The 23,512-nt window shown below is 38.8% G+C and overlaps 2 protein-coding genes across 3 annotated transcripts in view; both read left to right on the forward strand.

Moving 5' to 3' along the window:
- LOC125802191 (uncharacterized) overlaps positions 1–23,512 on the forward strand; it is a 741,936-nt gene that overhangs the window by 191,598 nt on the left and 526,826 nt on the right. The gene's annotated exons all lie outside the window — the stretch shown is intronic.
- Positions 1,432–22,641, forward strand: LOC125802187 (sterile alpha motif domain-containing protein 3-like). Of its 2 annotated transcripts, XM_049479404.1 has the most exons (6): positions 1,432–1,732; positions 2,839–2,875; positions 6,235–7,200; positions 18,608–18,775; positions 20,075–20,170; positions 20,849–22,641. In XM_049479404.1, exons 3-6 carry the CDS (start codon positions 6,250–6,252, stop codon positions 21,146–21,148), a joined length of 1,515 nt encoding a protein of 504 aa, XP_049335361.1. In that variant the 5' UTR covers positions 1,432–1,732; positions 2,839–2,875; positions 6,235–6,249; the 3' UTR covers positions 21,149–22,641. The 2 variants fall into 2 exon arrangements, with proteins under 2 accessions (XP_049335361.1, XP_049335360.1); XM_049479403.1 differs by lacking the exons at positions 1,432–1,732; positions 2,839–2,875 and having other exon boundaries at positions 5,468–7,200.

Raw genomic sequence — 23,512 nt, forward strand, 5'->3', positions numbered from 1 at the left:
TGGTTATACGTTTATGGTAACATAAAAAAATTAGAAATGAACAACAGTGTTTAAGGACTTTTATATTGAAATCAGTCTACTCCGCGTACTTGTATGCTTCACTTTTCCTGCGGACTCGTCAGTGCTACATTCCTTTACACGAGGTAAGACGCACGTCGTCATTGTAAAGCTGAATTGTGTTCAATAAACGCATTGAGGTAGTTTTAATCTGCCATAAAAATATGTGTAGTGATAAAATAACGTAATATTCGTGTAGTTGTTTTAATTTACTTCTGTTGGGGAGGTTTAAGCAGATGAAAGTTAAAAATATCGCGTGTGACCCGTTAGGCCCTGAGCTGGCTAGCTAACCATGTGCTAATCGTATTCCCACTCGTATTAAGCTTTTTACGCGCAAACTGGTGTATTAGGGACCTTTTATGTCTTGTGTAGGTCAATTTGACACTTTTTGCCCTATTTAGATGGCTAGAAAATTGACACTTTGTGTTAAATCTACATATTTCTAAAATTGACACGTTAGCTGCGGTCCAATGTAAAGGCAGCTGCCTAGGTAGTCATTGCCTTCAAAGGCAGCGCCCTCCTTCAGCACCATTTTAAACCAGAAGGGATGTTAAGAGGCACCGTGTTCGGAAACGCTCTGGAGTCCGCATACGCCATCATGTCGGGCGCGTTGTGCTCGTGAGCACTGTACTAGTTCAAGTTATTAAACTCTTATCTCAGGATAAATCTAAAATAGCACATCTATTTCTCTTTTACTCATCCAAATATTACAGATAAACTTAAATATTCTATATTTACTTTATGCACTTTCCCTCACTTTATACTTAGAAGTAGGGTCCGTTTTATTTGTTTATTTAATTGATTTCTGATTAGATGCTTTGTATAAATGCATGAGTAATGTAACCATAATATAATAGTTTGCAGAAGCCATCAAACTAAACTTTGTTTCACATAATAGTACATTCATACACAGTCAGCTAATCTATTTTTACATTTTAGTTTTATAAAGCAAAAACATAACATGCTTCATAAACTTATTTGCAAATAAAAGTGTAAAATGTACCCATACCCACTTGTTCGTATGCGATACAATATGCATAGTGACAAAAAACTCTCCACATAAGGAGCTAACGCTGCCTCTAGCTGGTCTTAGTGGAGTTTAGCTCTCCATTATAAGAGCCTTATCCCTGGCCCAGTAATCGCGTTCATTCCTGGAGACAAATAGTCTGAATTAGTTACAGCGATTAATGGAGAACACAATCCTAATTCCACTATTTACACATTAAATCACTCAGTCACAGGTTAATCTAAAATTACTTTGTGTAACAGTTAACCCTTTTACACTTGCGCGGGGTTAGCTTAGCATGTTAGCGGGGGCTAGTTTAGCGTGGCAGCCTCGTTTGCTACTCGGATATTCGGCTAACATTTGTACACTGTAAACCCGAACAGTATTGTTAACTAATAAACTTTATTTGTGTAACAATCAAATCTTGTTATTTAGTTAACCCAGCATTAAGGTTTTGAGCTGTCTGAACGTTTCGTTATGTTTTAATTTGAAATTAGTACACTTTTTTGAGTAATGATTGTCAATAACATTATAATTTATGAGTATACGACGTTACGCATTTCCTGACGTCACCAACCACGACTGGTGTCCCAGATTCACTCTTCACGGTGCTTGAAGATGGCGGCGCGTTAGCGGGCGAGAGCCGAAATAAGTTCTCGAGCTAAACGGGTAAGTAGCTGTTTTTTTATACGGAAATTAAGAAAACACACCGTTTGGGCGTCTTTAGTTTTTCCAAACTTGAATATATGACTGTATCAGCTTGGTAAAAGTGGCATTAGTTGTAAGCTAACGAAGCTAGCACTATATATCGTTCCTGAAATAGTTAAGCTAGGTTAGCTAGCTAGCTAGGTCTCGCCAGTCAGTCGTCAACAAAAATACGTTTACTTCCCTGAAACTTCTCACCCCTGCTTCTATTAGCCGTTAAGTGTTTTAATGTTAACCTAACTATGTAAAATTGGCTTCCTTCCTTATCGTTAAGTGCCCTGGTTATAGCATGATAGTTATTTAGCTAACGCTAGCTAGCTAGCGCGTTAGTTGGCGCGGTTTAGCTGCAGCGGCTAATTCGAGAACGAAAAACGTTGCCATTTATTGTTAAAACTCGACCTGATCATGAAATCATGCAAGAGTTTACAACCAATGCAAGCAGCACCACCGTCTACAAACGTCAGATAGTTACAAAACGCACAGACGGTCTACGAGCGCTAGGCCCGCTAAGAACCACGGTGTTTCCTGCACCGCTGGCCGAAAGAGAGGTACTCCTAAGCGGTTCGCGTTGAGACCGAGTCACGGTAAGAAAATTGTTCGCGCTAAGCTAATTCAGTATTTTTTTTTTTACAATTTAGATAAAATGTATGTCATTATTCTTAACGGGATATAAAATGGTTGATATGTGAATGAGTTTTTAGTTATATCGCACAGCCCTACTATGTAACTTAGTTAATGCACAACGATATGAACGATTGGCAACGAAAATTAATAAAATGCTTGTTTTTAAGCAAATCAGCGCGCTAAAACAAGTTAGAAACAAATACAAAACTTTACATTTCTTTGTTTTTAGTTCGTAACGTTAGGTGTGGAGAATTTCTGTTTGAAGACCCAATTCAGTTTTCACAACAGGAAATTCTGCATTTCTGTACTTGCTTGTTCAATTTAACATGAACATTATCATCCCTTTACTAGGATTTTGTAATTAAATAAAATATCAGCATCAAATTATTTTTTTTAAACCTCTAAATTAGATTTTATTTCATCAATGTTTTTTTTTTCTTCTGCAGGATTGTGTGCCAACAGTTTCCTTCAGTGTCATCTAAGGTACGTTTTGAATTTTGAAAAATATTTCTAAAATATCTTGCGTTTGTTTTTACACACATTTTTACACACATTTATATTTCTAGGTCAGATTGTTCAATGGCGTTGTTCGATGGCGTGGAACTGCAAGTTGTGTTTTGTATCCTTAGATACCAGGGCAAAATTATTAATGCACTATCGTTTGCAACATAGTCATTATTCAAGAATTAGCCCTTTGCCGTGTCTTTATGCCGATTGTATTTGCACTTTTCATTCATTTACTGCATTGAAAGCTCATTTGTCACGGTCTCATAAGAATGTGGGCAGATTAGAAACAGAAGAAGCAGCACATGTATTTTTCTCATGCCACATGTGTACCTGTAAGCAGCCCTTTTCTGAAGAAGCACTGTTTGGTCATTTGAGAAGTCACTTGCGAAAACATGAGATGGTACCATGCCCATTCAAGAACTGTAATTACCGCACAAATGTGTATTCTTCATTTAACGCCCACAAAAGTAGAAAACACATGGGTAGTTCAGACTATGATGATAGTGTGGTGTCAGCTGAGAGTGGTAGTGCTCCAGCAACATCCTCTGCTGACTGTGACGAAGGACCTACTCAGTGTGAGAGCTCAGGCTCCTTAGACCTTCTTGAGGTTGAAAGTCAATGTGATGCTGGTAATTTGAGAGCAGAGTTGCAACGCAACTTGGCATCATTGTTTCTAAAGATGCAAACTGTTCTCCATGTATCCAACATGGCAACTCAGGAAATAATAGAGCATTTATCTCAGATATTTGCACTGTCCCAGCCCCTCATCAAGAAGACTATTAGTGATGTCTTGCAAAGTTTTGACGTTCCTGTTACTGAAGCATCTATTGAACAGGTAGTCAGTGCTGTTATGGACAGTAACATTTTGACCAGTTCAACAGCTGAAGGCCAAGACTTATCTTCGGCCAAGAGACGAAAGACTTACGTTGAGAAAAATTTCCCAGTAGTTGTGCCTACGCAGTATGTGCTAGAGCCAGGACACACAGTTGTGCATGTTTCAATCCTTGAAATGATTCAGGAAATGTTCAGACATACAGACATTCTGGACAAAGTAAAAGAGACAACAACATCACCAAAGGGACATTATGTGAGTCACCAAGATGGGTCCTATTTTAAAGACAATGAGCTGTTGTCTTTTTCAGAGGATTTAACACTGCCTCTCATCTTGTACACCCAGTGCAGTGTACTGGGTACTTGCTGATCTGCCTGTTAAATACAGGTCATCCTTGCATGTGATTCAGCTAGCAACTTTGTGTAAAGTTTCTGACATTCAGAAATTTGGCTATGAGAGAGTACTTGCTCCTCTGTTAAAAGACCTTTGTACTCTAGAAGAAGACGGTGTATTCATTGAGTCCATTGGTAAGGCAGTTCGGGGGACTGTCATGTGTGTAGTGTCTGACAATCTAGCTGCACATTCTCTAGCAGGCTTTACAAAGTCCTTCAGGGCAAAATATTTTTGCAGATTTTGCAAAGCTACTCAAGATCAAATGCACACTTGTGAAGTTGGAAGTGGGGAATTTTGTCTGAGGACAAAAGCCAGCCACGATTTCGATGTGCATGCTGTGACGCATGGGGAAAGTCAGGATCAGTGTGGGGTTCAAGGAGATTGTGTTCTCAACCAGAGACTGAAACATTTTCATACAGTCACTGGTTTTCCACCTGATGTTCTACATGATCTTCTTGAGGGCATTGTGCCCGTAGAACTTGCCCTGTGTATAGGGGAGATGATCCGTTGCAAATACTTTACTCATGAGTATTTAAACAAAAGGATTCTGTCTTTTCCATACCAGCACGCAGATAATGTTGACAAACCAAAGCCTATCCCAAAAACATTCACTGTAAAGAACACAATAGGCGGCAATGGTCATGAATATTCCACGTTGCTTAGACTGCTCCCTTTGATTATTGGTGATAAAATTCCAGAAGGAGATGGAGCATGGGCAGTTCTCATGGATTTGAAAGAGATAGTTGAGTTGGGGCTATCCTTGACATTTACAGAGGAAACAATTCAGTATTTGCAGACAAAGATACAGGACCATAGACGGATGCTGCTGGAGGTTTTTCCTCGTTTCTCACTCCGCCCTAAACATCACTACCTTGAGCATTACCCTGATCTCATACGCTGTTTTGGGCCAGTTGTCCAGCTGTGGACAATGAGATTCGAGGGCAAACATCGCTTTTTCAAGCGGGTTGTTCAGGACACACAGAACTTTAAGAATGTGCTAAATACATTAGCAACCAGGCATCAACACATGGTAGCATACCATCTCAGTGCCCCGTCATTCTTTAAGCCACACCAGCAGACATCTAAGGTCTCATCTGTGATGGTGTCGATGCTTCCTGATATTGCAAAGGCATACATTGTACAAAAAACAGGCAGCAGCATGATTTACAGCACATCAAGGGTCAACATTGATGGAACTGATTATGATGTGGGAATGTTTGTGTCAGTGGGACAGGTGGGAGAACTGCCTCTGTTCTGCAAAATTGAACAGATATTTCTTGTTAACACTGAGGTTGTTTTTCTTTGCCAAAAACACACATCACACTACATTGAACACCTGCTGTCATATGAACTTTTCCCAGGGAGTTTGACAGTTCACACAGTATCGCAGCTCAATGACCAACTACCTCTCTCTGCCTACAACACACAAGGAAGACTACTCATTACACCGAAACGATACATTTTAGTGTAGATCACATTATACAACATGTATTCCTGTATGTATATTTCACGAATTACACAGGATGATGGCAGTTTGAAGAGACATCCTTATACAGTGGCGTTAAAAAGTATTTGCCCCACTTACAGATTTCTTTTCTTTTTGCGTTTTTGTCATACTTACATGTTTCAGATTATCAAACAAACTTTAATATCCAACAAATATAACCTGAGTAAATATAAAAAACAGTTTGTTTGATAATCTGAAACATTGTAAGTATAACAAAAACGCAAAAACTAAAATCTGTAAGGGGGCAAATACTTTTTCACGCCACTGTATACCAATCATTATGACCATTTTTTCAGCGCCACTGATCATATAGGACCATTTGTAGATCTCTAATCACAGGTTGTAGTCCTTCTATTGATCTGCATACTTTATTATCCTGCTTTCACTCTGTTCTTCAATGATTAGGACCCCAGAGATATGAGTGGATCAGACGGCACAGTGCTGTCACTGCTGGACTGAATAGTTTACAATGTCATATATGCTTAGTGGAGCTCCAAAGATGTGTAATGGGTATAGAAACAAGGTGGTGTTCATATTAGTCTAGTCAGTGTATAATTTGCTTTAATCAAAATGCATGTATCTTTTTATTGTGTGTTGAAACAGAACATTGGCACTGAGATGGCTACTCCACAAAAAATTGTACTCCGTGTACATATTGCCACAGACGTCGCCATGAAGCTCACTCTAAATGAGCGTCCAAAGTCAGTTGAAGAACTGAAGAGCATAATGAAAGAGAAGTTCAAGCCAAAACTGAATAGTGACTTCGACCTTCAGTATGAGGATCCTGACTTTGATGGACAACTTAGTGTCCTTGTGGACATGGAAGAATTGCCAGAAAAGGGTACATTGAAAGTAGTGAGAGCGGAATGTGATGAAAGTTCAACTGCAAGTTCTGATACAGACATACTTCCACATGCACCTTTGACCCTGCGTCAGAAGAGCTGGCCTGATTCTTTTCCTGTGCCAACTTTTTCTTTTGAAGTTGAACACGTACTTGAAGAAGGAAACAGGTCTGGAAAGCCACTGATATTATCAAGAGCCCAAAAGCACAACATCCTGGAAAAAATGGCTGAAACGATGCACAGCTTCAAACCTTACCCAAATGACAAGGAAGTGGGGAAGGCAGCTGAAGCTCTAGTTACCGTACATCCGTGCCTCAGAGAGCTTGGAAGTGACACTGGTTGGTATGGATGGAAAGTTAGTTTGAAATTTAAGATGGGGAATTTTCGTTCAAAGCTGGCCAGGTCTGGATGTGCAGAAGTGTCTGTCAATGTGGGAAAGAGGAGCAAGAATAATCCTGACAGTGATCACCCCCATTCCAGTATTAAACGAGCCCGGCTTTCTGAGGTTAACTTTCTGCCCAACTTTCCCAAGGGAGAGAACCAAGATACTCTGAAAGACGTACAACTTCAAATCGTACAAGAACTTGAAAAGGCAGAGAGAAACCAGGTATTGATTGCAAAACTAATGCAGACGTCCTTTGCTCTTCGTCGGCAAGATATTGTGAAGGAAGATCTACCGGTGAAGGATATTTTGACGAGCTGGCCAGCCCTACGAATGGAGTCACAGGTAATAACTGTACTAAATTTAGTGTGGCCATACTCAATTATTATTATTTTTTACACAAAATCTCACCCAAACTCTGTTTAATTGTGTTTAAATGTTATAACCTTTCTTGCAGCACACAATAACTATAGCTAATATATTCCTTTTTTCAGCCAAGTTATGTCTACACTATATAACTTAAGTCATCAGGGTGTTGTGCCATTCACACTACACGACTGATGACATAGGTTCATGCTGTAGCGGGCTCAGTGGTTTAATACCTGGTGCTAATTGAGATGTTGAAATATTTTTAATTGGGCGCCAGTTATTAAATTAATTTAATTAGATTAATTAATAAATTAATTAATCAAATTAATTAATAACACAAGACATCTCAGGGTGTGGTTTCTACAGGTGACAGAAATTTTCATAACCAAGTTATCCAGAAAAACACACTGAAATTACAGGTTTTGTAAAATAAAAATATTTTATTAAATCACACAGATATGAGTAAATAATTCATTAAAAAGTCATAATGTAGCCATTAGATATCAAATCATAGTGTAGAATAATAAATGAGAAATAAAAGAACAAACACGTTATAATACTGGTATGAAAGGAATAAAGATTAATAGATCTATTAAGTGAATATTTCTAAATAAGGGTCTAAATGTAATGAGGTCAAACTAATCAAATGAGAACACTAAAATAAGTAGATAAGTAAGATATTTTACGGCCTACAAAGATCATCCCTTTCGCCAAATAACTAAAAATTAATCTATACTAAGAAGAGAGTTAAGAACAATAACCAAACTAGACTTGACCAACCAAAACACCAATTACTGAGAGAAATACCCAAACTGCCTTACTCTGAGACGTCTACAAAGGGGGGTCCCCATCGGTTCGGTCCGCTGTTTAAACCTCTTGTTCGGCTGACATCCTGCACCCCTAGAAGGTCCGGTGTGGACCCATCCGCAGGGTAAAGATGGTGCTCTTATGGGCCAGCGGCGCACCTGGACGACACCCGCTTCTAGTCTCTGCACAGGGAAGGCCTTCCCTGGAGCTGGATCGGCTGGCGTACTCTCTCGGTGATCCGTCGGTTGGTCTAGTTGGTTTACTGAACTATATTAACTATCTTGGCAAGCAGGAGAACTCCGTAGATCATAAAATAGCCTAGTTATTTAACTAGGATAGCTAATATTAATATACTTGAAGATTAAATGCACTAGTCTAAGAAAACTTAACTTAAGATGACTACACTAACAGTCTATCCTTTCTCCATCTCTAGGCCCTCCCTAACCTCTCTCCTCTAACTGTTTTCCTCAACTCATCTTCTTCCACTCCTTCTCTAACTCCAACTGCTTCTCCTCCAACTCCTCCGAACTAAACTCCCAACTCTACTGGAAACTCTAAAACTGGCAACTGAGTTTAACTATTAGACTCTGTGGCCTGTTTGGCCTTCGAGCTATGATTGGCCCTGTGGCCCAAGTGTCTGTGTTTTGATTGGTCTAGGAGCAATTTCAAACTTTGGTGGGGATTCACAAAGGGCCATAAAACCCCCCCTCGCTCACATGGTCAGCATGCTTCAGAATTTTTCTAATAGATCAAACCAAAAGAAAACTCAATTAAACAGTGGATCAAAATACATTTTTCAGCATATCAGTTTGTGATGATAAATTCAGGAAACACAATCTTACAATTGAATCACAATAAATGTAATATATATATATTGCCCACAAACAGTTTTGTAATACTCAAGATAATCTTAGAAATACAATGATGGATGGTACTCTGTCAGAAAGAGATCAAGAGTCATGTTATTATTTAAACCCAATTAAATCACTTAAAAGATAATACATGGTTAAACCACTGATAACCAAATAAAGCTAAATTATCAAATGCTAGTTAAACCTTGTTGATTCAGACTTGAATGTGTAGGAGAATTTAATCAGGACACATCCAAACACATATACCATTATCTAGTAAACATTCTATAAAACACCTTTTTTATATAGTCAATATATATGTATTTTAAGCAAAATCTTCTCAGTGAGAAATTCCTCTTCTCTGCTGAGTGTTTAGATAAGCGGCTGTCGTCGGAATTTACGACCGTGGGGGAAGTTGGTGAAGTTGGTGTTGGGAATGTAATTTCCAAGCTAAGAGCATTCATTTTAACTTCATGAATCTTATTTCTAAGTGGTTGCAGAAAGCACAAACCCCTAAATTGGTATAATATATTTGGTGAATTTACAATTTCCAAGGCATTCATTAAGTTTTGAACCCTCTCTCAAGTCCCGTAGTCCCGTCCTTGTCCTGGTGATTGTGCTGTTGGCAAAACCACAATTGTGCACAGTTCCAGATGTTTAAACATTAACGGTCCTAAATCCAGATTTACGACTGACAGCGTCTGAAGGAATGTCAAAAAAGAATTTAAAAATGTTTACCCTGACTTGCATTTAGGGTTCTCGAGCGAGGCTGAGTGAAGAAATAGTCAGGAAATGTCATTTTGAAATTTAAGGCTGTTTGAAAAAGATAACTCCAAGGCTTTTAGAGTGTTCTGGGGGTTGAAGTTCCTTATAGACCATAAAGTGGGGGTAGTATGTGTGTGTGTGTATGTGTGTGTGTGTGTGTGTGTGTCCAAGCGATGCAGGAATCCTCTGTTTAATCCACTACATTCCCCCCCCATCGATCGATGGGCCACTGGACGTTGGGTCATCGGTCGATGTCAACGTGGATTTCTGTAGACAGAGCACGTTAGGGTACATCTTTCATGCAATTGGTGTCTTGTTGGTCATGCTTTCTTAAGACAATCTACTACAAGGTCGCTGACAGAGTTTTTGGTCTAATGGATATACAATTTCTCTGATGATCAGTTTTTTTTTTTGTTGTAGCTATTGGCTTTTGGTTCTGAATAGAATAGTTAATTTAATGTGATAGTGTGGCAACAAGCATATGAAAGGGTCACAAATAGTTTGCTAGCTATTTGTTCCTTTATAACTTTATCAAGACAACCTACCCATAAGGTATGCTTCAATAATTAGCCACTACTTAGTCAACAATTGAGAACAATATAGCGGAGCAAACGTAGTCAGAAGGGAAACAAAATATGTTTTGGGCACCTGAAGAGAAGAGAAAAAAAAAAATTGGCACCCCCCCTTCTCCATGTATTTATTATACTGCTATGCTAATGGTTTGAAATGGTGATTCAAACACTAGGTTTAACAAAATATCCAATTTGTTGTGAGTTATGCTACTTGGATAGGTGAGTTCCAGACAATGAATGTGTGGTACGTTCTCAATTTAACAATTGCGTCAGGCCAGAAAATGGTGGACAATGAACACTCAGTGTGTCTAAGTATTTGGCCCAGTATTATGATTTAACCTAGGGCATTATTGGTCCCGACTTGTCCCATGGGGCTTTTGCATAGTTTAATTGGGTTACAGTGAACTTGTTTGAGAATCGGTTTAATAAAACACTGACGATGCGGGATTTGGTTCCAGATGCGAGGCAGTTTGTCTGCCCCTGCATGAGGACCAAACCAATGAGACCTGAGCTCGCGAATTGTTTTGCCAGTGCTGTGCTGGGACCTCACCAGTAGCTTGTCAGCAGTGTAGCACAATGGTTGGTATCCAAGCGTGCTTTTTCCCAGTTTTGGGTGTTTCCGCAGTTCTCCGCTAGAACGGTGAGATATACCAACACCTGAGAAAGTGTGGTTCAGCGAAAAAGTTGTGGCCTGAGCCATTTCAATAGGGTCTGGGGGACGTCCCCTCCATCTGGCAAATGCACCTGCCACAGTGATGCGATGTTTGTTCCTTCGAACAAATTTCATGAGTCTTTCGACCCAATCCATTTGTGGAATTGGCCATATACCACACAGATCTTCTGAAGATTGGGGATGAAAACACACTAGCCTTTTTCCAACAAGTGGCAGATATGTCAATTGTGGGAATGCTTGGTGTGTTTCCCCCATCATTTTGTGGTCCACCCATGGGTGATCGAGGGCCTGGGCCAGGCTCTCCCCCCCATGGCGCTGAGGCACCACGAATGAAGATGAAGCGTGTGTATCTGGGGCATAAACAAACAGGCCCTTGAGCATCCTGAAAGACGCACAGTAAGTGGCAAGTGGATCAAGTTGAAATGCCAGTGTTCTGAAAAAAGTGTTGCCACATGCACCAATTGTCATGTTAACTTTCCATTTGATCTGAGCATTCCGAAAAGCACATCCATCTGTGTAGATGGTGGGAATGTTTTTACATTCATCAGAATCCAAGGGACTGTGTTTGTCTGGAACCACTGGTGCAGGAACAAGAAGAGAACAATCCTTTTGGTGCACGAACAGAGGATCACAGTTAGTCCGTGGCAAGGAACCTGCAGGTGGTCTGTGAACAGCTGACTTGTCAGCCCATGGAACAAAGATTTCACCGTTGACCGTTGTGTTAAGAGTGAATGACTTTCCAGCTTTTGGGTTGTACTCATCTACAGCCATAGAGGGAGTCAATGCCCATGAACAGGTGTTTTGTTTTAGAGTCATGTTAGGGGACTCTGAAGATGGTGGTTTCAGAATCCTGACTGTGAGCTTCTCATTGATTCCCGTGGAATTTGAAGGTTCAATGAGCTTGTGTGGCTCAATGTTGCTAGCAACATGATAGCATTGAACTCTATCCTGTGCCTTAGGACAGGGCAGGGGTTCGCAAACCTGTGCCCAGATTCTACGATGCTGAAAGTCAATCAATGGTTTGAACCGGTCAAGGAGGTCTTTGCCAAAGAGCAATGGGACGTTCTCCAATGGAGAAATGTGAATTGGATGGGTGAGGCTCATTGGACCGATGGCAACGTGCACCAGGGCTGCAGAATGCAGAGTGATACCAGTGTGCGAATATGGTTGAAGGTGAAGAGCACACTTTTTCAGAGGTATCTCTTTGTTGTTTCGGCGGGCTGTCGCCCTCACCTGGTCAAAAAGTGAATTTGACATTAAAGAAATGTCTGACCCCGTGTCCAAAAGAGCTTCATACCCGAACACATCTTCCAGCCAGGTGGCTAGGTAGAATTTTGGTGTTGAACCTTTCTCGGTTAAGAAACCCAAGAATTGTTTAGGTGGTGGATCCTCCAGGCTGAGGAAAGAAGCTTCCTCAGTGTGGTTGTTTTCAGCGTCTGGCTGTACAACCAAGGCTGCATTGGGGTGGATGGATTTCGCACCCCCCCAAGCAGGTTGATCTGGAGCTTGGACAATTGGCAAGAATTCAGATTCAGCATTGTCCTGCTTGCGTATTTCGTTACGAAATTGTCTGAGCAGACTGCCGTCTTTAGTGCTCAGGTTAGTTGGATATGTCTCATCCTTGTGCCCTTTAGGTGGACACCAACGTTTGTGGTGCTTTGGGCTCTTTCTCCTGAGCGGAGATTGAAGTTTGCTGGAGCTCTGTGCTCGAACATGGTGCTGTGAGTGTTCGCCATTCCAACTGCGTTTTATCCTACCTTTCCTTCGATAGGAGGGCTTTTGGTCACTTTGCTGGGCCCAATGTAGGGACGAGCGACGCCAAGAGTGGAACACTCTCTGGTTTTTGTGGTTTAACTGGGTCTTAGGTGGCATTGGAGCCTTGTGTGCCCCTTTTTGCTTGACGTGGGAGGACTGCTCATTAATTATCAGGATGTCATTTGACTCTGATTTTTTATTAATGTTTTGTTGGAACTTAGCAAATCCTCTGAGAGCCAAATCACGCAGCTGCCGGCTTGTTAGCGTACAAGGGCAGGCTGCGACTCCAAAAGAGCGACTGGTGGAGGGATGGAGGTTTCTCACGAACAATGTTTTGAAAACTTCCTCTTCCTCCATTCCAGGCTCATTTCTATAGCCGAAATAAGCTAGCCTGAGGCGGTGATAGTACTGTAGGGGTGTTTCCTGGCGTCTCTGCTTAATTGCAAGAGCTGCAGCAAGGCCGGTTTGAACAAGGTGGTTGGAGAACTCATTCTCCAAAGCCTTGCAAAGAGCAGGATAATCTCTCTTAACCTGGGGTGGTTGGCGCTCAATGAAACGTCCAACTTCCCGACTAGAGGACACCTTAATGAGGTAGATTTTATCATTTACCGTGGCCTTGGGGAAACGGCGTAAGAAGAAGTCAATGTCGCGAAGATACTGGTGGACATCATTAGAACCGTCCGGTTCTGGTTCAAAGCGTGGGATGTTACGCGCAATTTTGTCCAAATCTCTATCAGAGGGTGCTTGAGGTTGCACAGAGGTCCCATGTGGCTGGGAACGCTGAGTGAACCTTGGTTCTACTGGCGCTTCAGCACCTTTAAGGGAGACTAGAGGGATTGTATTTGTGGATGGTTGTTGCCTAGGATCCGGAACCCCAGGGGTTCCTGATTTACCAGCTGGATTGATGGGGGAGTCTCCCTCCATCATCAGCTCAAATGTTAACTCTGTTTGGTCTCGAGTTAATTTGACTGCATTGTTAGCATGTGCTAATTCAGTTTGTAGCTCAACCTGTTTTGCAATAGCATGTTTTAGTTTTTCCTGTGACTGAGCTGCAAGTTGGGTAGCTATGTTGGCTTCCTTTTGAAGCAGCTGCACTTCGGTTTTGAGGTCTCTTTGGTTCATTTCAGACTGTACAGTTTTGTTCTCTAGGTCTGCAACTCTATCATTTAAAGTCACAATCTCTGCTTGGAGATTTTGAATGGTTTTGGAGGAAGCAGCAAGTTGATCCTGTGACAACAGCAGTTGTTTCCACAGTATTAGGGAAATCGGATCCACTTGTTGCTTGCCCTCAAGGATTTTAGATACACACTCATTGAGGCTTTTGGCAATTAGTGCATGGAGACCCCCACTGTCCGTTTGTTGGACTGGGATGGTAAGTCCTGGGGGTAGACCAGCTGTAAGCTCTAAAAGAGCTTTTTCAGTGACACACATTTTGATTTACGTAAAGCACGTGGAATCAAACAATTTTGATGACAAACAAGTTTATTTTATGTTCGAGTCAATTAGCATTTTGCCTTTGCTAAGAAGAAAATCTGTTAAAAGTGGGCGACCTAAGGTTACAATTAGTAGATTAATTTTAAAAGAATAGTTAGATTTGTTGTCAGTGATGCTAGTGAACAGTTTAATAACTGTAGGGCACTATACACAATGTCTAAATCTAAATATGGGTATAGTTATTAACTATGTACAGGATGGGAGAATTTAACTATGTATTAAGCACAGGTGTGCTGGGTATATGGTTGAGTAACTGATAACTGGATAGGTTTTTTTTTTTTTTTTTTTTTTTTTTTTTAATGGTTAATTAATTAATTAATTTCAATCAGTTATTAATAATTGATCTTAATCGATCAATAATTAAGCTTAATTTATTTGAAGATGGTTGAATTAAATTGAAAATAATTAATTAACAAAAATTTAATTAACTTTACTTAATCAAATTGATTAAAATGACCAGTTAATTATTTTATGTTGTGATTAGTTACTCAATGGAGATAGCTATTTAGCTTGGTTCAATGTAACATAAAGAGTAATGTTTAAGAGAGCAGACCTGAAACTTAAATTTAACTATTTAATATTAACCGATTAAATGAATGCAGTTATTTGTTTACTTATTTACAAACCATTTAACCCCACCACAATGCAAATTCCCTTTATTAACTTAACAAAAAGTTTGTTTGAAATTGGCACCCTCTGGCGACAGAAACTCTAAATGCACTCTACAGGATGATAGCAATTACACAAGTACAACACCAGGTGGCGACACAGCTATATGGCTAAGTGGCTCCCTCTGGTGGTCAAACAAATGAAATGCACCTTTCTGCACTGTATGCAGTTAACCAAATCAAACACCAGATGGCGATGTGGCAGTGTACCCCCCCTAGTGGTGAGGGGTAGTAAAACACCCTTTGAGTTTGAGTGTAAATAGTCAGGCTGTCCACCAGATGGTGGCAGAGGCCGACTGGTGGGAGTGGTCACGCCCACTGATGATGCCACGTTAAGGACCGCCCCTTGGGTCTGGGACCTGGTCAGCAGATTTGACTGACTCAGTCGACTGTGAATAGCAGAGGAGAAGGACACGGCTGTCCGAAAGTTTAACACAGCAGCAACACACTTCACAAGATGAGCAAAGAGGATTTACATCCTGGCGTGGTTAGTTTAATCACGCACACAATAAACTTCCTGCCACTCAGGGTGGTGTTACGTAAAAGTTAGCTACTCTTTTACGCACGTGGAAGTGTCCAGTACTGCAGGATTTTACGGATTTCGCGCAAAAACCGGCAGTTTTAACTGGAGCGCGGAGTCGATGAGCCGGAGATCCGCGACTCAGGGCTGCGCGAAGGCCTTAGATCAACACTGGCAAAATATGTCTATTTTACTGGAAACAGTTCGAACTTTATGTAAGTACACACGTATATACACGTATATACACCCGGGTTTAAGGTTGCCCACACACGGCGGTGTGTCAACCAAGCTTATTTTACAAATAAGAGTAATGTTTTCAAGAGCGCTCGCATACCACACACATAACTGTACACGTTATACAGACAAACAGGGGACCGTGCGCGCGACGCGCACACACAGCGGGGGACTGGCCAGTCCTGAATTGTAAACAAAAACACGTGTAGCACATGTGCGTGTGTTTCTAACACGCTGGGTTTATGCAGTTAACTCCAGCTAAGCCAGCTAGCCAGCAGCTAACGCATTTAATAATAACAACAAAATACACTTTATTCTGCAACTTACAGCGCTATTTTCTGGAACTGGTTATGAAATGTGTATATATTCTGGTCTCGCGGCGGAGAACCAATAAGAATATAATCCTGCCCCACGTTGGCGAGCCAATTATGTAGCGGGCTCAGTGGTTTAATACCTGGTGCTAATTGAGATGTTGAAATATTTTTAATTGGGCGCCAGTTATTAAATTAATTTAATTAGATTAATTAATAAATTAATTAATCAAATTAATTAATAACACAAGACATCTCAGGGTGTGGTTTCTACAGGTGACAGAAATTTTCATAACCAAGTTATCCAGAAAAACACACTGAAATTACAGGTTTTGTAAAATAAAAATATTTTATTAAATCACACAGATATGAGTAAATAATTCATTAAAAAGTCATAATGTAGCCATTAGATATTAAATCATAGTGTAGAATAATAAATGAGAAATAAAAGAACAAACACGTTATAATACTGGTATGAAAGGAATAAAGATTAATAGATCTATTAAGTGAATATTTCTAAATAAGGGTCTAAATGTAATGAGGTCAAACTAATCAAATGAGAACACTAAAATAAGTAGATAAGTAAGATATTTTACGGCCTACAAAGATCATCCCTTTCGCCAAATAACTAAAAATTAATCTATACTAAGAAGAGAGTTAAGAACAATAACCAAACTAGACTTGACCAACCAAAACACCAATTACTGAGAGAAATACCCAAACTGCCTTACTCTGAGACGTCTACAAAGGGGGGTCCCCATCGGTTCGGTCCGCTGTTTAAACCTCTTGTTCGGCTGACATCCTGCACCCCTAGAAGGTCCGGTGTGGACCCATCCGCAGGGTAAAGATGGTGCTCTTATGGGCCAGCGGCGCACCTGGACGACACCCGCTTCTAGTCTCTGCACAGGGAAGGCCTTCCCTGGAGCTGGATCGGCTGGCGTACTCTCTCGGTGATCCGTCGGTTGGTCTAGTTGGTTTACTGAACTATATTAACTATCTTGGCAAGCAGGAGAACTCCGTAGATCATAAAATAGCCTAGTTATTTAACTAGGATAGCTAATATTAATATACTTGAAGATTAAATGCACTAGTCTAAGAAAACTTAACTTAAGATGACTACACTAACAGTCTATCCTTTCTCCATCTCTAGGCCCTCCCTAACCTCTCTCCTCTAACTGTTTTCCTCAACTCATCTTCTTCCACTCCTTCTCTAACTCCAACTGCTTCTCCTCCAACTCCTCCGAACTAAACTCCCAACTCTACTGGAAACTCTAAAACTGGCAACTGAGTTTAACTATTAGACTCTGTGGCCTGTTTGGCCTTCGAGCTATGATTGGCCCTGTGGCCCAAGTGTCTGTGTTTTGATTGGTCTAGGAGCAATTTCAAACTTTGGTGGGGATTCACAAAGGGCCATAAAACCCCCCCTCGCTCACATGGTCAGCATGCTTCAGAATTTTTCTAATAGATCAAACCAAAAGAAAACTCAATTAAACAGTGGATCAAAATACATTTTTCAGCATATCAGTTTGTGATGATAAATTCAGGAAACACAATCTTACAATTGAATCACAATAAATGTAATATATATATATTGCCCACAAACAGTTTTGTAATACTCAAGATAATCTTAGAAATACAATGATGGATGGTACTCTGTCAGAAAGAGATCAAGAGTCATGTTATTATTTAAACCCAATTAAATCACTTAAAAGATAATACATGGTTAAACCACTGATAACCAAATAAAGCTAAATTATCAAATGCTAGTTAAACCTTGTTGATTCAGACTTGAATGTGTAGGAGAATTTAATCAGGACACATCCAAACACATATACCATTATCTAGTAAACATTCTATAAAACACCTTTTTTATATAGTCAATATATATGTATTTTAAGCAAAATCTTCTCAGTGAGAAATTCCTCTTCTCTGCTGAGTGTTTAGATAAGCGGCTGTCGTCGGAATTTACGACCGTGGGGGAAGTTGGTGAAGTTGGTGTTGGGAATGTAATTTCCAAGCTAAGAGCATTCATTTTAACTTCATGAATCTTATTTCTAAGTGGTTGCAGAAAGCACAAACCCCTAAATTGGTATAATATATTTGGTGAATTTACAATTTCCAAGGCATTCATTAAGTTTTGAACCCTCTCTCAAGTCCCGTAGTCCCGTCCTTGTCCTGGTGATTGTGCTGTTGGCAAAACCACAATTGTGCACAGTTCCAGATGTTTAAACATTAACGGTCCTAAATCCAGATTTACGACTGACAGCGTCTGAAGGAATGTCAAAAAAGAATTTAAAAATGTTTACCCTGACTTGCATTTAGGGTTCTCGAGCGAGGCTGAGTGAAGAAATAGTCAGGAAATGTCATTTTGAAATTTAAGGCTGTTTGAAAAAGATAACTCCAAGGCTTTTAGAGTGGAGGTTGAAGTTCCTTATAGACCATAAAGTGGGGGTAGTATGTGTGTGTGTGTATGTGTGTGTGTGTGTGTGTGTCCAAGCGATGCAGGAATCCTCTGTTTAATCCACTACAATGCATTATAATATTTTAACAGTGAGAAATTGCAGACTCATCTGGCTGCTCTCTAGAAACACTTTTTATTAACCAAAGAGTGTTTTGTCTGTAATCAACAGAAAAGGTCAGTGACTGAAAACTTGACCAAAATTTTGTAGTGTGCTAGTAGTTAGGTGCCTGACACATGTCTTATAGAATACTTACGTATTTGTGTCCCTGCAGGTGTTTGCGGAATTCCACCGCATAACCAACGTGAATTTGAGGAACCAGTTCTACTCGGAATTGGACCGTTGCACACCACGACTGATCGCCTTGTTGAGGCAGAAGGCACTACACACCGGCAAGATGGCATTGGCGCTACGCAAGCTACTTGAGACTTATGATCGCCAGGTATGTTTGGGATGTATCTTGCAAACAGCACTTTATTGATCACTTTTTGTGAAGACTTTTCACAGTATTGCAGAGCAAAGCCATCTAACAAATCAGTACACCATTATCAGTAGGGGTGTAACGGATTATCACGTATCTCACGGATCGGATCATGGCTATTTGTTTTATACTCTTAATAACCTTTTTTATTTTTTGTAATTGTTAATATCTAATGTATAATTATTTTTATATCTGAAAAATTGTACAGTAAAAAAGGTAGCATCTGATTGGCTGCAGTTGAGAATGATTTATACATTAATCCACTAATCCCTTGTGGTTTTGCTCTGGCCTGAAACATTACATACTTGAGTACCTGCCTGCGTGTGTGTAACGCTCCTCACACTCCGCTGTCAGTCACGCAACATTACGCCGGTTGTTTGGGCCGCAGCAGATAAATAATTATTGAATAATTATTTGACTTTTTTTGCCCTCTTCATGTTCATAAAGTTCTGGCTCAATGAGTGTACTGAAGTATGCACAAGGGGATTCCCCAGTGCGGCTCAAACACTTTCACCAGTTTGATCTTTTGACATGCTTGGCTGATGCTGCTTTAAACGTATTACTGCGGCCATATGGTCTGTAGCTGTGCTGTAGTGTAGTGCTTTGGCACGTACAGGTGCTGGTCATAAAATTAGAAAATCATTGAAAAGTTACCATATTCCAGTAATTCAGTTCAAAATGTGTAACTCATATTGTATAGATGTATTAAACACAGAGTGATCTATTTTAAGAGTTTATTTATTTTATTGTTGATGATTTTGGCTTACAGCTAATGAAAACCCAAAATCAGCGTCTTAATGCACATTTTCATTTTTTCCTTAAACATCTCGGATGTTAGCAAATTTTTTTAAGCACATATTTAAATAATTGTTAGGGAAGGCTTATCCTGGATTTAAGTGCTGGGATAGTGACTGGAATGGTCTCTCATATTTTGTCTCACAGAAGTAATTAACCCTGTCTAACAAAAATATTCATCCTTATTTCTGTTTAAAGGACAGTGCTGAATGTGTCAATCAATTTGTTAGTTAATAATGTTGACCGTTCCTAAGAGTTGGCTTGAAAAGCTATGAATTCATAATTATGTAATCATTTTAAAAATAATCATCTTAATATTTGTAAAGTTAATACAAAAATGTGGAATAATATGGATCTGAACCACTGTACTACCCAATTAAATTAAGAGGATAAGTGATGTATAGATATGATTTTGTTAAAACAGACTGTACTTAATGAACTATTTATTTTGATTTGTCAATCAAGGAGGAAAATGATGTCAACACAAGACGCACTTTGTTCCTTCGTGCACTTCCTATTTACCTGCGTGAGGATGCCTCAGAGTTCTTCAAGACTTACAATGTAAGCAGTGTCACAAGTATATATCAATTAAGACTTATTCAGTTTAGTCAACACGTTATAAAGTAAACAAGCTTAAATGTGTCTTCCAGGATTTCATGTAATTGTGAGAATTGTGTTAGGATAGACTTGCAAAAATACCATATTGTGTGGGGATAAAACATGTCTACTACTTCAGTGAATATTTTATAAATCTGGTCAAGTTATTTTAAAAAAACAAAAAAAAGAAGCAGTGTTGTGCCGAAATATACGACTGCAGGAGTCACACAGCATTAATAAAAACATCAACCTTGGTGCAGGTTTCAGGTGTCAAAAAAAACTTAGTTTTAAATTCATCTTGGGCAGTTAGATTGCAAGTGGACAGTATAGACACATGAACATTTACACTTGTTTATCATGTGTGAATAAGGGATCTAGCTGACCTGTTGTCTTATAAATTCTTGAATGCCTCTGTCACTTAAAATGATCCTAAAAAGGGCAACATGCATGGTTCTGTCAGTCAGGCTTTTGCTGAATTGTTTAAAAACTGTTTCACGAACCAATATCAATGTACATACTAATAACTCCTAATATACAATGCACCACGACTGGTCTACAATGAAACTGTATACAAGTCTGATTTGAGCAATAATAACCCTACAATTTATCATTTGACACCTGTCTATTGCATGTGTTTTGCAGCATGAAGAAGAGCCAGACATCGCCGACACTCCTGTCGCCCTTTTCACCACTGGTGAAAACTACTTCAGCTCTGACAGCTTCTTCCTTGTAGTTGAGGGAGAAGTTGTTGTGAGGGATCTTCCCAGGTTGCCTGATGCATTCATTGTGTCCTTTGGCTTGATCTATGCTTTTAATTTACAATACCCAAAGAAACTCATCCACATGTTCACATTTGTCCAGAAAGTACTGATGTTGCTGGATGATGGAAAACCACTAAAGCCATGTGTGCTCAATCTGAAAAATGAGTTGTTGAAAAACTGAACCAACCAACCATTTTAATTGCTGTTTTTTTTTTTTCTTCAATTATTATTATTATTATATATATTTTTACAGGGACATATTTAATTATAGAAGTGGACCCGTCATGATAACAATTTTTTACTGGACAATATATCACCCCAAAAATGATTGATAAACAATATTAGGGTCATTATATAAGTTGCAGAAAATTATGTTAATGTTGTAGTAATAATAATAATAATAATATTAATAATAACTAATACTACTACTAATAAAAAAAACTTGAAGTTGATATATGGGTTGATTGGCAGTAACAGTAACTTCTTGCTAAGAAAAGTATAACGGGTGTTAAGGAGTTTAGAAAAATAATTGAGGCATTATTGAACAGTAAATCAATAATGTTATTGTGACGGGATATTTAAACTCTTAACAATTATAGCCTTTATAATGGCAGCCCTTTTTTTTCTTCTCTCTGAATTGTGTAATTTCCTTTAATTTAGACAGCTTGTTTGTGTTATACCTTTGGATTGGTAGCCTGTAAGTGTGGTTTCTATTGGAATTGGGACTTGTATGGCAGCCTTTTGAAATGGTAGCCTGTGCTATAATGTTATAATTGCCTTTGTAATGGCAGTCTGTTTTATAATGTTATAATTGCTTTTGAAATGGCAGTCTGTTTAATAATGTTATTGCCTTTGAAATGGCAGTCTGTTTTATAATGTTATTGCCTTTGAAATGGCAGTCTGTTTTATAATGTCATAATTGCCTTTGAAATGGCAGCCTGTTTTCTAATGTTATAATTGCCTTTGAAATGGCAGTCTGTTTTATAATGTCATATTTGCCTTTGACATGCCAGCCTGTGCTGTTATATTGCCTTTAAAATGGCAGCCTGTTGTATGTTACATTGCCTTTGAAATGTTGTTGAAGGACTGAACCAAGCAACCATTCTGATTGCTTAAATGCTTTTTTCCCCCATTATTGTTATTATATATATATATATTTTACAATTAAATATTTAATTATAGAAGTGGACCCGTCATTATGACATTTTTTTTACTGGACAATAAGAAAATTATCTTAATATTATAGTAATAATAATAATAATAACTAATACTATTACTACTAATAATAATAATAATACTTAAAGTTGATATATGGGTTGATTGGCAGTAACAGTAACTTCTTGCTTACAAAAGTATAATGGGTGTTATGCAGTTTAGAAAAACAATTGAGGCATTATTGAACAGTAATTCAAAGTTATTGTGACGGGATATTTCAACTCTAACAATTATTGCCTTTATAATGGCAGCCTTTTTTTTTTCTTCTCTCTAAATTGTGTAATTTCCTTTAATATAGGCAGCTTGTTTGTGTTATACCTTTGAAATGGCAGCCTGTTGTATGTAATATTGCCTTTGAAATGGCTTTTTTGTTATTGCCATCAGTAGGCAGTCTGTTTAAATTGTACAGCCGTTGAAATGGCAGAGTTTTATAGTTTTAATAAATAACTTATTTTGAAATGTGTGTAATTTCATGGTTTTTTAATTACTCAGTTGATTTTTGTTAAGTAACTGGTTGAAATAATGTTGACTAGGATTAGCTAAGAGTTTGGTGCACTTTAATCTTTTGAGTAGATTTTGCTAAAAGAAATAAGTTGCTTAAAATCATATATTTTGTGTTCAGATTAAGTTGGGGACAATATATGTTTATGTAATTATTACTAAAACCAATGTAGTATATAGTACTTGAGAAAAATGATTTTGTAAATGAAAAATATAAGTTCAGAAAAATCTTAATTTAAAATCTATATGTATATATATTTATTAAGTTAATTGTACTCAAAAAATATATAACATGAATTTAAAATTTATTAGGTAATCAGTTACAACAAAAGTTTTGAGTTTATTGAACTTATCGGGTTTTACAGTGTAGTTTACCTGGTATATCGGCTAAACCGCAAAGCTAACTAAAGCTTCACCCGGTCAGGTCTTACTTTAAATAAAGTACATGCGGAAAAACAACACTAACAGTCTAACAACTCAAACTTTATAATATACTAGTTTGATACTCACATACAGCAGTGAGTGGAAATACAGGAACGCCCCCATAGTGCTGACTGTTTTTAAATCTGAGCGCTAGAACTCTCCACGTGGGCAGCTGCCTTCAGAAGTGGTGTTAAATCTAGACAGGTAGTAAATTGACACATGGTGCTACATTATGTATTGACAGAGATGCAGTGCATTTAAAGAATCATTGTCAGTTAATCATCTGTAAACATTCAAATACCCCGTTGGGTAAATTTGGTGAACCCACATTGGTTTGGCTGTTTTACTTTATAATATTTTACATATTTTTTTGTATGTGTTTAATAATATAAAATGGAGAATAATG

The sequence above is a fragment of the Astyanax mexicanus genome, chromosome 5, assembly GCF_023375975.1.
Source record: "Astyanax mexicanus isolate ESR-SI-001 chromosome 5, AstMex3_surface, whole genome shotgun sequence".
Taxonomy (NCBI): Eukaryota; Metazoa; Chordata; class Actinopteri; order Characiformes; family Acestrorhamphidae; genus Astyanax; species Astyanax mexicanus.